The sequence below is a fragment of the Sturnira hondurensis genome, unplaced genomic scaffold, assembly GCF_014824575.4.
Source record: "Sturnira hondurensis isolate 20B ecotype Veracruz unplaced genomic scaffold, ASM1482457v3 Scaffold0006713, whole genome shotgun sequence".
Classification (NCBI taxonomy): domain Eukaryota; kingdom Metazoa; phylum Chordata; class Mammalia; order Chiroptera; family Phyllostomidae; genus Sturnira; species Sturnira hondurensis.
The window spans coordinates 2,356,622-2,371,437 of record NW_028079344.1 but is presented as its reverse complement, the minus strand read 5'-3'; the positions used below and the strand labels follow the sequence as shown (position 1 = coordinate 2,371,437).

The window sequence follows — 14,816 nt, the reverse complement described above, 5'->3', positions numbered from 1 at the left end:
GATTGTCTGACTTTATAAAACTGCAGTTTTCTAGAGTCAACCTAATAGTTCCTGCTGTCGCTTCCTCTCTTCCTTCTTTTCCTGAAAACTACAAACTGAATTAAGGAGAGATAAGGAAATTGTCTGCTCAGCCAAGAGAACATGTCTCCCCCAAGACCTTGCTACTCAGGACTTTAGCCTGAAGTTTTTATACTTGCTTATCTCTGTCTATAATGAGGGAAATTTGAATAGGCTATTTCCTTCTCTGTCAGAAATTGACAGAAATAGACATGTTACCTTGATCAAAGAGCTTTAAGTCATAGACATTTCAGTTTATGTCAACAACTTTCTAAAGAGACTGTTTCTTCAGAACCATTTTACCCAGTGTTTGACTAAATGAAAGGTAAGTTTTCAATGGTTTTATCACACCTAGGAATATCTCTTCAATCAGTTTTTTTCTCTATGTGTATAGATTTATACAGGGTCATGCATGCTCTTCTATGTGTGGGCACATGCGCAAACACACAAATAAGGGTCTGCATCTTCATGGGGTCAGGCCAGAGTTTGCGATGTTCTCTTTAATACAACTATTTCTCTGCAAAGAATGCAAGTAAGCACAGTGTTGCCCACAAAAACTTGTCCACAGCAGATGCAGGTTGAAAACTATGCAGTTATATGTGAAAGCTTCCTCATCACAACTTCTTTTGCACATTCTTTTGTCTCCCATCATTATATTCTTTCAAGTTATTCTCCAGCATTTCTTCTAAAAAGTATGTTTTTGTCACTTAATATATTCTTTTCAAGTTTACACTATACTCTGATTCATATAAACTGGAGATACGTTCTCACACAACTTGCCTCACAGAGTCAGGAAATATTTCATTCTAGTGATGCTCAGGGAGTTCCATCTAATTTTCTTTNAGTTATATGTGAAAGCTTCCTCATCACAACTTCTTTTGCACATTCTTTTGTCTCCCATCATTATATTCTTTCAAGTTATTCTCCAGCATTTCTTCTAAAAAGTATGTTTTTGTCACTTAATATATTCTTTTCAAGTTTACACTATACTCTGATTCATATAATCTGGAGATACGTTCTCATACAACTTGCCTCACAGAGTCAGGAAATATATCATTCTAGTGATGCTCAGGGAGTTCCATCTAATTTTCTTTCTCTTTTTGTAAATATATTTTATTGATTATGCTATTACAGTTGCCCCATTTCCCCCCTTCACTCCCCTCCACCCTGCACACCTTCTCCCACTCACACCCCCCCCTTTAGTTCATGTCTATGTGTCATGCTTATAAGTTCTTTAGCTTCTACATTTCCTATACTATTGTTGCCCTCCCCTCTGTCTATTTTCTACCTACCGTCTATGCTACTTATTCTCTGTACCTTCTCCCCCTCTCTCCTCCTCCCACTCCCCTGTTGCTAACCCTCCATGTGATTTTCATTTCTGTAATTCTGTTCCTGTTCTAGTTGTTTGCTTAGTTTGTTTTTGTTTTAGGTGTAGTTGTTAATAATTGTGAATTTGCTGTCATTTTACTGTACATGTTTTCTATCTTCTTTTTCTTAGATAAGTCCCTTTAACATTTCCTATAAAAAGGGCTTGGTGATGATGAACTCCTTGAACTTGACCTTATCTGAGAAGCACTTTATCTGCCCTTCCATTCTAAATGAAAGCTTTGCTATATAGAGTGATCTTGGCTATAGGTCTTTGGATTTCATGACTTGGAATACTTCTTTCCAGCCCTTCTTGCCTATAAGGTCTCTTTTGAGAAATCTGCTGACAGTCTGATGGGAACTTCTTTGTAGGTGACTGTCCCCTTATCTCTTGCTGCTTCTAGGATTCTGTCCTTCATTTTAATCTTGGCTAATGTAATTATGATGTGCCTTGGTGTGTTCCTTCTTGGATCCAACTTCTTTGGGACTCTCTGAGCTTCCTGGATTTCCTGGAATTCTATTTCCTTTGCCAGATTGGGGAAGTTCTTTATTATTTGTTCAATTAAGTTTTCCACTCGTGGCTGTTCCTATTCCCCTCTGGTACCCCTATAATTTAGATGTTGGAACATTTAAAGATGTCCTGGAGGTTCCTAAGCCTCTCCTCATTTTTTTGAATTCTTGTTTCTTCATTCTTTTCTGTTTGATTGTTTCTTTCTTCCTTCTGGTCCACTCCCTTGATTTGAGTCCCAGTTTCCTTACCATCACTATTGGTTTTCCTTCATTTCGCTTAGTGTAGGCTTCATTTTTTCATCTAATTTGAGATCAAATTCAACCAATTCTGTGAGCATCCTGATCACCAGTGCTTTGAACTGTGCATCTGATAAATTGGCTATCTCTTTGTTGCTTAGTTGTATTTGTTCTGGAGCTTTGATATGTTCTTTCATTTGGGCCATTTTTTTGTTTTGATGCACCAGTTTTGTAGTGAAGGGAGGAGCCTTAGGTGTTCACCAGGGCGGGATAACACACCTCACTGGGTTGTGATACTATATGTGGGGCAGGGTCAGAAAGGGAGCAATGGCACTTGCTCTGCTCTTTGTCATATTTCAGTCCCTTTCACTGCTTCCCCCAAGCAAACTGGGCCCTTGTCGTGCTGATTCTCATGTGGGTGGGCTTGTGTACATTCTAGGACCCTGTGGGTCTCTCTAACGAACTCTCCTGTGAGGCTGGGAGTCTCTCCAGGTACCTCAACACCCACAAGTGTTTTCAATTGGTGTTTGGAGGCTTTATTTCCTGACACTAGAATCCTGGGTTGCGTGGTCTGTCTCGCTCTCCAGTTTTGCCTGCTTTATCTGCACAGGAACGTGGGACTTCCTGATCCACCAGCTGCCTTGCAAGCCACACCCTTCCATAATCTGCTGCCTCACTGAGTCCACCTGCTGCCACCCCACACACTGGTGTCCGCCAGCCACTGCCTCTGTGTCTGGGGTTAGTCAGCTGCTGCCTTGCTCGCCCTGGTCTGCCAGCCACCACTTTTTTTTGCCGCGACCCCTCTCAGCCCAGCTTCCCCACTTTGCCCCTCCTACTGGTCTGGATGGATGAATGTGTCTATTTTAACTCCTTGGTTGTCAGACTTCTGTACAGTTCAATTTTCTGTTGGTACTGGTTGTTTTTTTGTTTCTAAATTGTTATTGTCCTTCTTTTGGTTGTGGGAGGAAGCACAGTGTGTCTATCCATGCCTTCATCTTGGCCAGAAGTCGCCCATCTAATTTTCATACCATAGTACCCAAGTAACAAAGAAGGGCTAGCATGAAATTAGGAAGTGGGCAAATGATTAAATGACGAAAGGATCTGATTTATTGATAAAGATCAAGAGAAACAAAATTTCCCTCAACTTAAGCAAGTACTGAGGAGGGGGGTCTGCGGTAGCTGGCCACAGTACCAGGCAAATGAGCCTTAGGCCCAGATAGCGTGAGTGCTACGCAGCACAAATCATGTGGGGCTAATGATGTGAAATTAGGAAAACTCACAATAATGATCATTAAAAAATCTGAAATTGAGAGTATGTGTTACATGGGCAACAAAAGTTCTGGGTCAGAGTATCTTAATGATTGCTTGGCTGTGCTTGAAATAAACATTTCCCAATCTCCCTTAGGTTAGCATTTCAACTTTTATCTGCAGAAAGTTCTTTCTAAAATCTCCCTTAAGTCTCCTTTGCTACATCTTAAACAGATCACTGCTACTCTGTTGTTATTGGAAATAGTACTTTATCACATCTCCATTCCTCACAAAGGAGTAGCGCATGCAGACGTGTCCCCCTAGCCATGAACCGTGGCAAACCAGGACTTGCTTTACCCTGTGAATACCTGCCTTGGCTTCTCTTTCTACAAGAGTTATGCCCCAGTTTCCTTTGTGTTCCTTCTTTCTGGTGGCATTAAAAACCTTGTCCAACTTCTGCCCACCCAATTGGTGCTAATGAGTAAGCGATCAATTTGGGGGCTTCCCAAGAAAGTGCCAGGCATCTTTTGGAAAGTTTCTTATCCTGCATGAGCCTGTTTTCTCACCTGTAAAATAAATAACATGAATACCAAATTTGGGCACTTAGTAATAATTATTAGAAATAATATATGCAAATCACAGTGAATTGTAATGGACCTATAGCATACACTCAATAGGGTAACTTTTTGTTGTTACAAATTGTATTTATTGGTGTATAATTATTAACTCACTAGATATATATTCTCTAAAGTGCCTAGCAAGTAGTAGATGCTCAGTTAATGAATCAGTAAATGAATAAACTAATCCGTGCTAATTATTACAAATTATAGAAAACACATGTAAAGGGGCACCGTTGTCTAGAAAAGGCTGCCAGCAGATCAGCCACGATGTCAGTGCCCAGACGTGTTAGGTAGGGCTGGTGTCGTTCTGACCACTCTGTCCCAAATTCCAGGTGTAGGTGGGCACTGCAGTCCCTCTGGGACTAGACTGAGTAGAGATAGGCTCTCCCTGGAAAACTCAATGTACTTGTTATTTAAATGAGGAGCTGACCAGAGTCTTCTGGAAGAAATAAAAATTCACAAAACAGTGCAAAGAGCAAAAAGGAGACAACATTTTTCATGTTAGGTGCCAGCACCTCTAAGAATTAAAGATGAAATGAAATGGGACTAATTGCATGAAGGAGTTTCTTTGTTTGACTGTGATCATTATTTGGAATCACCTCTGCCCCAAATCTGTCTTCCTAGATTTCAGGAAAAGAAAGACAGTTGGACAGAAATACATTTTCTTCCTTTCTTACTGTGCAGTTCACTGCTTTGGGTTTGATAAACTGCCTAAACTACCTGGCTGGCTGGGAGAGAAGGTTATGTTTTTACATTTATATTAAACAAAAACCAGGTGCTTTAATAATAAATCATCATGTCTGGTGGTGAAAAAAATAATAAATAAAATAGAGGAAAAAGTGCATTGGTCCCTGATTTTATCATAACCTTAAAATAACAGAAGTTTTCACATTTTCAGAAAGAGTTTATTATATACCATGTATCAGCAAATTTACAGTAATTAGGAAATTAACTCCTAAAGAAGAACCAACTGCCTAAATATTAAAGCATTTGACTATGGGCTTTCCTAGGTGCAGATGACAACACTGTGGTAATGATGGCGGCTATCATGTGATGATGGTGACGATGACAGTGTGTGTGAGTGAGACAGAGAGAGACATTTATGGTCACGATGACCATTATGAGTTAGATGCAGTTTCATTTTACTGGAGAGAAACTGAAGCTGCAGCAGGAAATATTTTACCCAGGGTTGTGTGCAGGTGACCTAATGTTACACCTGTGCTTTTACCGACAGTGGCTGTCCCATTCCTAACAGCAGCAGAGGTTTGGGGCCTCTTTGGAGACAGGGATGTGTGCACAGAAATCTAACAGGGACAATCCATCAGCCTGTGGAAAGAACCAGGTCATTTGTCCAGGCGGAGCCTTCTGCCCAAGCCTGCAGTTAGACTCAGCCACATCCAGGCTGCAGAACTCGGCCCTCACGCTAGTCCGTCCTCTTTCACCTGCAGCTGTCCCTCCCCACTCAAACCCAAAGCTTCCTAGTGAGGTTCAGGAGCAGCGAGCTGAATCCAGACACTGTGTTTCTGAATACAGAATGTTAAGAAACAAAAGCATAATATTCTCTGATACTGGTAAATATTTTAGTTACCCATAATATTTGTGATATAAATGGTCATATCAGTGCATAAATATTGGAGGAAATGTTAGTCATGTTTATATAATATTTTCATAGCTCCATTGGAAGCACATTTTTATATTATTCTTAGGTTTTTAAGTTTCCAACATTGTAAAAACCATATATTCTGATGACTGCTAACCAGTGTCTAGAACCTGAAATTTTTCTCAAAGGGCAATATAAAAATAAACTTATTTGAGTGTGTTCAGTCAAAGAAGAATATGTACTCAGTTTTAAAATACTGGGTGTATGTCTGTTCCAATGACAGTGAATCACTGATTTATCAATATAAACTGATGACTGTGTTCTCATTTTATTACAAACCAGTGCTTTTGGCTGTCCATATTCTGACATGAACTTGAAAAAGGAGGCAACGCTCCATGATCGTCTGAGAGAACAAACACAGGAAAATTTGGAATCAGACTCTTCACATTTAAAATTGAAAAGTCTCTGTAGTTTGAACTTCAGTGGAAAACATGAAAAGGCAAACAGTCAGCACAGGTAAGGAACTTTTAAAGATGTGAACCAGAAAGTAAACCATGCAGAATAGTTAATGAACAAATTTGTTAATACTAATGATTTGCTATATTTTTTAAAATTGCTTTTGTTTCTAGGTATTATGTTCACTGGCTCATATAATTCATTTAAGCCTCAATTGTCATTTAAAAATGTTTTTATTCATCAGAAATTTGAATTTTTCTTTTTGTAAATGTATGCATTATATGTAAGCAGTAGAAAGCATTTCTCATTTAGAAAATTCTGTAAGATTCCCTTTTCACTTAACAACTTCTTTATTCTTTGGAATTATTTCATAGAAATGATTCTTATAGAACATGGCTGGATACATGACTTGTATCCAGTCATATCAGGATTTCCTCTCTTAGCTGTTAACTTGTCTTTGTCATCTTTAATCCAAATGTACCTCAGATACAATTTCTTCTTACTCTGAATAGTTTTATTTTGATTTTTTGGCAATACATCATTCTTTTGTTCTAAATGTAAATTTACATTTTAAGAATCAGGTTCCAATTTTTATTTACATAAAATCATTTTCCAAAGAGCTACAAATGCACCCTTATTTGGTGTTTTTTAACCTAAATGAGTAAACATTCTATATAACATCTTTTCTATTAAAGAGCTCAATTCTCCATGCTGTGAGTAATAAACACAGAAACATCTAACAGTAAATAACTGGAGACTGGATGGGGATGGAGCCAAGAAAGACTAGGCAGAGAAGCGAGACGTGGGTGTCGTTGTTGCGACCATCCCCAGGCAGGAGGCCTTCCTGTTCAAGCCCTTGAAAGACACAGCCCCTCTCTCTGCTGGTGTTGACAGAGCTGCTGCTTGAGGGCTGCTGTTCCTCCTCAGCCCCCGAAGCCCATTTGCCAGGTGTGAGAGGGAGACTTGCGTGCCTCTCTGGGAGCAGGGATTGTGTTGAACAACTTGCTGCCCGTTTACACCTTTTAGTCCCAGTAAGGGTGCTCCTTTCTTCGCAAGGGGAGATCCGTTCATTGGGAGGATGCACTTTCACATCCCAGACTGTAGATTTTGTTCTTTTCTCATGCAAACGTTGTCATATAGCATTTGGGTGACATTTCATTTTTGTTAAGTAGCTTATTTTTACTTTGATCCTTGTGCACACAACTGTGCAGACTAGCTCTCCTCCGTTGTGTGATCTATGTCCTATGGATGTGCACGCCTCTATTTCTGTAGCTGTATCTGGCATGTTTATTATTTCTTTATACACCCACTCCTCTTGTTGAAAATTCACAGGGTCTAGTTGTTCTTTACTGTGCTTTACACCCACACTGCTTACAACTCTAAATAGTCGAGGAGCTTGAACATCCTCTCCATTTCCTAGTTGAGGGAGAGTTTTTCTTTTTAAAGCCGTTTTCCAAGGAACCATGTTTATTTATTTTCATATATCCATTTACCCTTATCCTTGCTGTTCTACTCTGTTATCTTTTTTAAAATAAAAACTCTGTCAATCTCTCTTGTAAATATTTTAGACGTTCATCCTCAATGTCAAAAGTTATAGACACTAAGCAGATCTTTGAACTGCTCTAAACAATGATTACACTGTTGTATTCTCTTAGAGGTCAGCCAAACCTTTCTTTTCAGCACAGATATATGGCTTCCCCTGTCTTGAACTTCTTCTAGGAATTTGCTCCTTTTCCTATAATATTATTGGCCTTACTATTTTAAAAGAGCTTTGCACCAAAATATACAAGATAAGTATGATTACTACAGATAGAAAGAAAAAGCCGAGAAGGTTAGTTGAAATTGAGCAAAAAGTCACTCTTGACCCTGTTCAGTCGAATCCTATTCTTGCATGCACAGTGTGGGGGCGACTTCTCTTGAGAGCCCCCGGGTGCCACGCATGAGAATGAATATGACAGAGATATGATGTGATCTGCTAGGGGAAGAGAAGTGAGCTGTGGCCAGTTTCTCAGGAGAGACAAAGGCCAGCAGCGGCCAGTTTCTCCAAAGAGAAAAAGGCCCCTAGCGCCCTCCTCCATAACCTTTTATTGGATTGTAATACACAGGAATACAGAGCGGCAAGGATCAAACAGTAGATAACATTTCAAAGATATCTGAGGGCTTCAGAGTCTGAGTCAGTGTCTGTCAGGAAGAGAGTTGCAGAAACTTTGGGAGACATACTCATTTCCTCTCGGACTCTTATCATGTGAATGAAAGCACTCTTAGCAGAGCACATTTCACAGGTTTATCAGGAAGTCTTTGTAATGCCAGATTTTTCCCCAGGACATGCTCTAGCAAGGCAAGGAGCTGTACCTCTCCCCAACAGGTATTCAGGCTTAAGGGGATTAGAGCCAGGAAGCGCTTCTCCCAGAGAACATGGGGACTAGGGCTTTGACAAAGCGGGAAGGGGGTGTGTGTGAGAGTCCATTGCTCTTTGTTGCAGCGTGCCCCCCCCCCCCAGTCCTTCCACGAAGGCCTCCCAAGTGGTTGAATCTGGCTTAGGTTGTCCCCCTGCTGTGAGGGGTCTTACTCGTCATTGACTTCGGACCAAGATTTAGGGGCAGAGAGAGGAAACTGAGGCAGCATTTGCTACCAGAGACAAGCTTCGTCCCCTGCGGCTCGCATTCCAGAGGTCATCCCTCGCCCTTAGCCACAAGGGGTACAGATACAATCCCTAAAACCAGGCAGAGCGGTCTNCAGGTATTCCAGGCTTAAGGGGATTAGAGCCAGGAAGTGCTTCTCCCAGAGAACATGGGGACTCCCGGCTTTGACAAAGCGGGAAGGGGGGGTGTGTGAGAGTCCATTGCTCTTTGTCGCAGCGTGCCCCGCCCAGTCCTTCCATGGAGGCCTCCCAAGTGGTTGAGTCTGGCTTAGGTTGTCCCCCTGCTGTGAGGGGTCTTACTCGTCATTGACTTCGGACCAAGATTTAGGGGCAGAGAGAGGAAACTGAGGCAGCATTTGCTACCAGAGACAAGCTTCGTCCCCTGCGGCTCGCATTCCAGAGGTCATCCCTCGCCCTTAGCCACAAGGGGTACAGATACAATCCCTAAAACCAGGCAGAGCGGTCTACAACAGCACAGAACTGTGCAAGTAGTTGGACAGGGGCTGGGGCGGGGGGTGGGGGGGAGTGTCGCAATGCACATCTTGAATTCTTAAACCTTGTTTTGCTTTCAAATATCAAGGCCAAAGCCATCATTGCACACCAGTCCACTTTCATTTTTGATCAATCCTCATAACAATGTTGGATAAATAATATGCAGTACTTTGGTGCCCACTTTGACTCTACCCTCAGCTCCATGATGTCCTACTCATGGTCTAGAATTCCAGCTGGAGGTAAAAAGATAATAAGGATGCCAACAAGGAATATGTGGTCGAACTAAAGTACATAAATATACCCTATGAGAGGGTATATTTTTACCCTCCTCACAGTTTACTTATAGTAATTTTCTGAGGCTGCCTTTCATCTAGTCCAAATCTTTACTCTTAAAATCACAAGATAACAGGTACAGGTGGAGGAGAATATTTAAATTTCATCTGTTCTCCATGGTAAGAAATAATTTTTGTGTGGTTCATGTGCAATCACATGAATCACCAATAAGCTTTGGGGCTAAATCAGTGAGAATTTGAGTTATAATTTCCACTGGCCTCCAATCCATCCATTCACCAGTGAGCTCTGCACAGGCCTTCTGTAATTTCTTACACAAGCAAAACCTGTCACCTTAGAATCCCAGACTTCTTGCAATTCATGTGCAAAATGTAAAATTAACTGCTGACATTCTTCCAAAATCAGTTAGATGCTGCCCAACAGTTTAAGTAGTTTTTTCTTTTCCTTAACTGTATCCTGATTTTATGTTTATTTTTAAAAAGTACATTTGTTCTCATGTTAATCTTTGAAGAGGGAATTATTAGTAAACATTTAGACTCCATTATTTTGTAGCATAAGTAGTCTATTTATATTCACATTTTATTAGCAAGGGTCAAGTTTTAAGCTTGAGTGAATTATATACTACTACTATAATGTTTACAAAATTAACCTTCATCGCAGTAAGATTACATATTAATACAGCTTTGAAGACTCAGATTCATAGTAGGTCACCATTGCTGAAAAAACCTACAGATATTTCTTTTCCCTTGTACTGACTACTACTATATTCATAGTGCGTTAAATAGAGGCATGTGACCTTGCACGTGAATGTCTTTCATTTGGGAGTGTACTCTAGAAAGGGGGAAAGCCTTTGATTTGTTTAACAGTTTATAGTTTGCACATGCATTACCTTTAGAGCTCCCATAATCTATGATTTAGGCAAGGCAGAAGTTATTGTCATCATAGCATTGCCATTTATAGGTGAGAGAATAGAGATCCTTACTAGTAGCTGATCTGGGACCCAAACACAAGTCTTTTGATTAAATTCAGAGTATTCCCAGTTCAGTAATCTAATAATAGTAACACCAAAAATATCAACAATAATAATTAACTATTAATATGACACACTTTGAGCTACCAAGCATTGTGCTAAACAATTTGTGTACAACATCTTGTCAATTTTATTTTGTTGTCAACAACCACCCTATGTGTGTATTCTAAGTCTGATTTTATAAAGTAGGCATCTTAACATAAGACAGGTTAGGTGAAGTGCCCGAGATCACGCAGATAAACGGCCGAAAAATTGGGATTATAATCCAGAACTGCCGGACTCCAGATCTTTCAACTACATCGCGCTACGAAAAGATTGATAGTTTGAGACTTTGAGATTGCCTGGCTGGGTTGTATGTAGACGACTTCCTACTTCTGTCTAGGATTCCCAGGGCCATCCTGCAATGTGTTTATTTCTTATTTTTTGAAAAGAGAACTATTGGAGGGGAAGAATCTTAACTATGTTTTCCCCAAACTGTTTATTATTCTTTATACTATTTATGTAAAACACAAAATCTTTCACCTTGAACACATTTCACTGTAATACACTAAAGGCTTCTATCTGCAACAAGGGAATAAAATTATACTCATTTAAGAGTTTCATCATAAAAATTTTTCTTTCACTACAACTCCTCCCATCTGCCCCTATTATTGAGTTTCCGTTAGCTGGCTTCTCCAGCCAGAGTGGGATGTTTTTCTCTGGCGTTTTCAACTCACCTCTGTATTCTTTGATAACATCTTTTACCTCCCTAAAGCAGCATTTAATATATTCTAATTCACACAATTGGTAGAACTACCATTAGTTCAAATACCCGTCGTTCTCAATCATTACTATTAAGAAAATCTAAGAAAATGCCTAACAAAGCTCACTTTGTTCCTCCTGTTGCCCTCCATAATACGGGCTGGGTGCACTCCCCAAGGCCCATGTCGCCAACGAGAATGGCTGGGGGGGTCATGGCAATCAGAGAAGAGAATGGCACGTAGTGGAGCAGTTCCTTAGTGATCTTACGATAAATTGCACTGCCTGAGCCAACTAGTTTATTTTCAGTACTCAAATTAACTGCAACATAAATATCTTCTGTGAGGTCCAATCTCAGAATTAAAATAGTGTTAGTTGGTTGTTCCAAATTTTAACTTTACAGGTTATCAAGTAGATTTTCTTTAACCCACCAGCCTTTTCTCTCACTCTCTGCCACATAAATTCTCTGCTTTGGGAGATAAAGTCTACCCATTGTCCCGCTCACCCCTGTCATTATCCACAATATTGTTTTGATTCCTGTACCAGTGCCTTTGTTTTCATCCTCTACCTCATTTATTCCTGCCTGCGTGTTCTCTCTCCTCCCAGGCTCATCTCTGTCCTGAGGTTTTCTATAGCAGTTCCAACATGTCTGAGCTTCTTGACATCAGAGATGATGTTTCACACAACTCTATTTCTAATGCCTGCTACAATGCCAGACACTTAGTAGGCACTCAGCAAATTAAGTCGATTTTGAGCAATCACTATGCACCAGGGACTATGCTAGGCCCTGGGGGATGGTTCAAATAAGATAATCTCATTCCTTGTTCTTAGTATTCCTTTGCGACTTTGTTCCGGTGCCACACCAAGTGGCTTATGTTTGTGTGTCTGCACGTGCCCTTTTAACACTTGTTTTGTGTGTGCCTTATTTTCTCAAAAAGATTGGAAGCTGCTAAAGGGTATGAACCAGTTTTCATTATACTTTTGTATTTTTCACTACTTTTTCCATTATAGGCCTTAGTAAATCTAAGTTGACTGGTTCAGATGCATACATGAGTTTTCCTCTCAGCATCTCAGTCTCTTCACCTGTAAAGAAGAAGATGAAGTATGAGGCTTAGATTCTGACTATAGGAACATAAAGACAGATAGGGTTGTCGCTATATAACTGGGCCTGGCCCATAGTAGAGACTACTGAAATACTAGTCCCGTATTATTTTCATGTTTATAAAAATGGTTGATTTTAAAGTCTTGCGGTTGGACCAGTTCTAGTTATACATGTACACCACACATCTTTGCACTAAAGATAGAAATGTAAACCTTTATTTATCTGAATATCACTCAGCATCTGAACCTGCATTAGGCCTTTAGTCAGTTCAGCAGTGATCAAACCACCAAGATACTCAGGCTCCCTGTGGGCCTGTGGAGGACTGTGGCTGGATGGGGAACCTGCAGGCCTTCTGGGCAAGTTGCCTCCCATGCGGGTTCCAGGTGGACCCTGAGGAAACTCTCGCCAGGTATGACAGTGCCGATTCAACAACGGGGAGGACGTAAAAGATTATCTAATCCAACTTTCTCGACATAGAGATAAGGACATCAAAGCGGAAAAGTTGATTTCCCTGCTGACACTGTCAGCACTGGCACCGTGTCAAGCCCTTCGATTGATTCCCAGGTCCTTGTTCTGCTGACTATTTTCACACCTCCTCCACCCCCAAATTAAGATTCAGTCGTAGCAGGTCAGTTTATGGCATTTGAATACCCAAATGACATTTATCTTGCTGAATTCAGAATCCTGATCATAGCCAGGCCCTAAAATTGGGTGTATTCATTCATTCAACATTTGTCCATTGAACAAATATTTAGAAAGGTACTATTCCAAGCCCTAGTGATACAGCAGTGAACAAAACAGACTAAAATCCTTGTCCTTATTAAACTTTCACTTAGTGGTAAGAAAATCAACCCAAGCTAGGAAGCGGCAGAATGATTTGTGCTCAAGCAAGATGACTCCAGTCCCTGCAGACTTGCCAGTGGGTGTGTTGATTCACTCATCGCATCAATATTTATTCATTCAGCAAATATATGTGGAGCTTCTGCCATTGCCAAATGGCATGTCAGGTGCTGGGGACACGGGGGTGACCATAACAGCCCCATATCTACAGGGAGTATATTTTCAGGTGGAGGAGATGGAGGAGTAAAACAAAAGGAAACCGTAAATGAAGAGACAATCACAGATTAGGATGGGTACCATGAGAGAAGTAAAAAGATAATGCTCAAAATGCCTTCAGCCGTTATCTGCCTTAAAGCCCTAGGGACCGCAAGCAGATCCAGGCCATGAAGAAAAAAAGGGGAGGACTCTGTTGTGTATTTTGCAAATTGAAAATGAAATGAGCTACGTCAAGATCAGCTCGGGAGCGCAGACAGAGCTGTGATGAGATGAAAGGCCTCGGCCCTCACTGGCGAGCACGTGCCTTGCTTCCTCAGGCTCTTCCATCCTCCTCCTGTGTTTCCTCAATAAATGCTGAAGTGTGATAAAATAACCAATGTATGCCTTAAAAGGGCCCTTTAAAATACTTTTCTGGACTGATTCTCTTAAGGCATTTTATAATTTATTGTGAATTGCAGGATTTCTGGAATCCTGCCTTGGCCCGGGCTCTGAGTAATTAAATCCCGTCTACTGCTGCAGGATGGCGTGAGCTAAAAACGCTCTGGTTCTCTGCGTAAGGGGAATATTGGTGTTCTCATGCCCCAGAAAAACAAAAGCGTGTTGCCCGGGCACCGGCAGGCATTTTTTTCTCAGGTACATACTTAATCTAGCTTTAAAATAATTATTTCCCATTCATTGTAAATAGTACAGTTAGGACATTTAACCTTTCCCCCCCCCAAGGAAAGCAATGTTTGTACATTATAGGAAAATTAGAAAATATAGATTAACATAAGTAAAAAAATTAAAAATTAAAAAAAATAATACCCAGACCTTTTTCTATCAAACCGCACAACTTAAAAGCTTATAAGAATTTGACAACATTCCTACTTCAATAATTCAGGTAATATAGAAGTTTAAAAAAAACACCAAATTTTCACTCCCCACTCCTCAACTCTGATGCTGCATCCGAAGGTTATGTATATGAATAGATTGTAATGTTGTCTCTACACTTTTTCTGTGTGTGTGTATATATACAGATATGCCGGTATACGTTCACTCTTTTTTTCAGATTTCCTTAGTGTTTTTTAAAGTATATTTTATTGATTATGCTATTACAGTTGTCCCATTTTTTTCTCCCTTTTATCTCCCTCTGCCCAGTACCTCCATTTCCTCCATCCTTTCCCCTTCCACTAGTTCATGTCCATGGGTGATACACATAAGTTCTTTTTATTTTATTTTATTTATTTATTTACCTTTAGAGGGGAAGGGGAGAAGGAGAGAAACATCAATGTATGGTTGCCTTTTGTGCGTCCCCTGCTGGGAGTTGGCCTGCAGGGAACCGGCCTGCAACCCAGGTATGTGCTCTGACTGGGAATCGAACCACGATCCTCTGG

The 14,816-nt window shown here is 40.5% G+C and overlaps 1 protein-coding gene across 1 annotated transcript in view; it reads left to right on the top strand.

The window, feature by feature from the left end:
• The window catches only part of L3MBTL4 (L3MBTL histone methyl-lysine binding protein 4), a 277,084-nt gene that overhangs the window by 174,416 nt on the left and 87,852 nt on the right, over positions 1–14,816 (top strand). Inside the window, exon 12 of the mRNA XM_037050371.1 lies at positions 5,980–6,153. Within this exon, the coding sequence (XP_036906266.1) occupies positions 5,980–6,153 (174 nt within the window). The remainder of the gene's footprint in view (positions 1–5,979; positions 6,154–14,816) is intronic.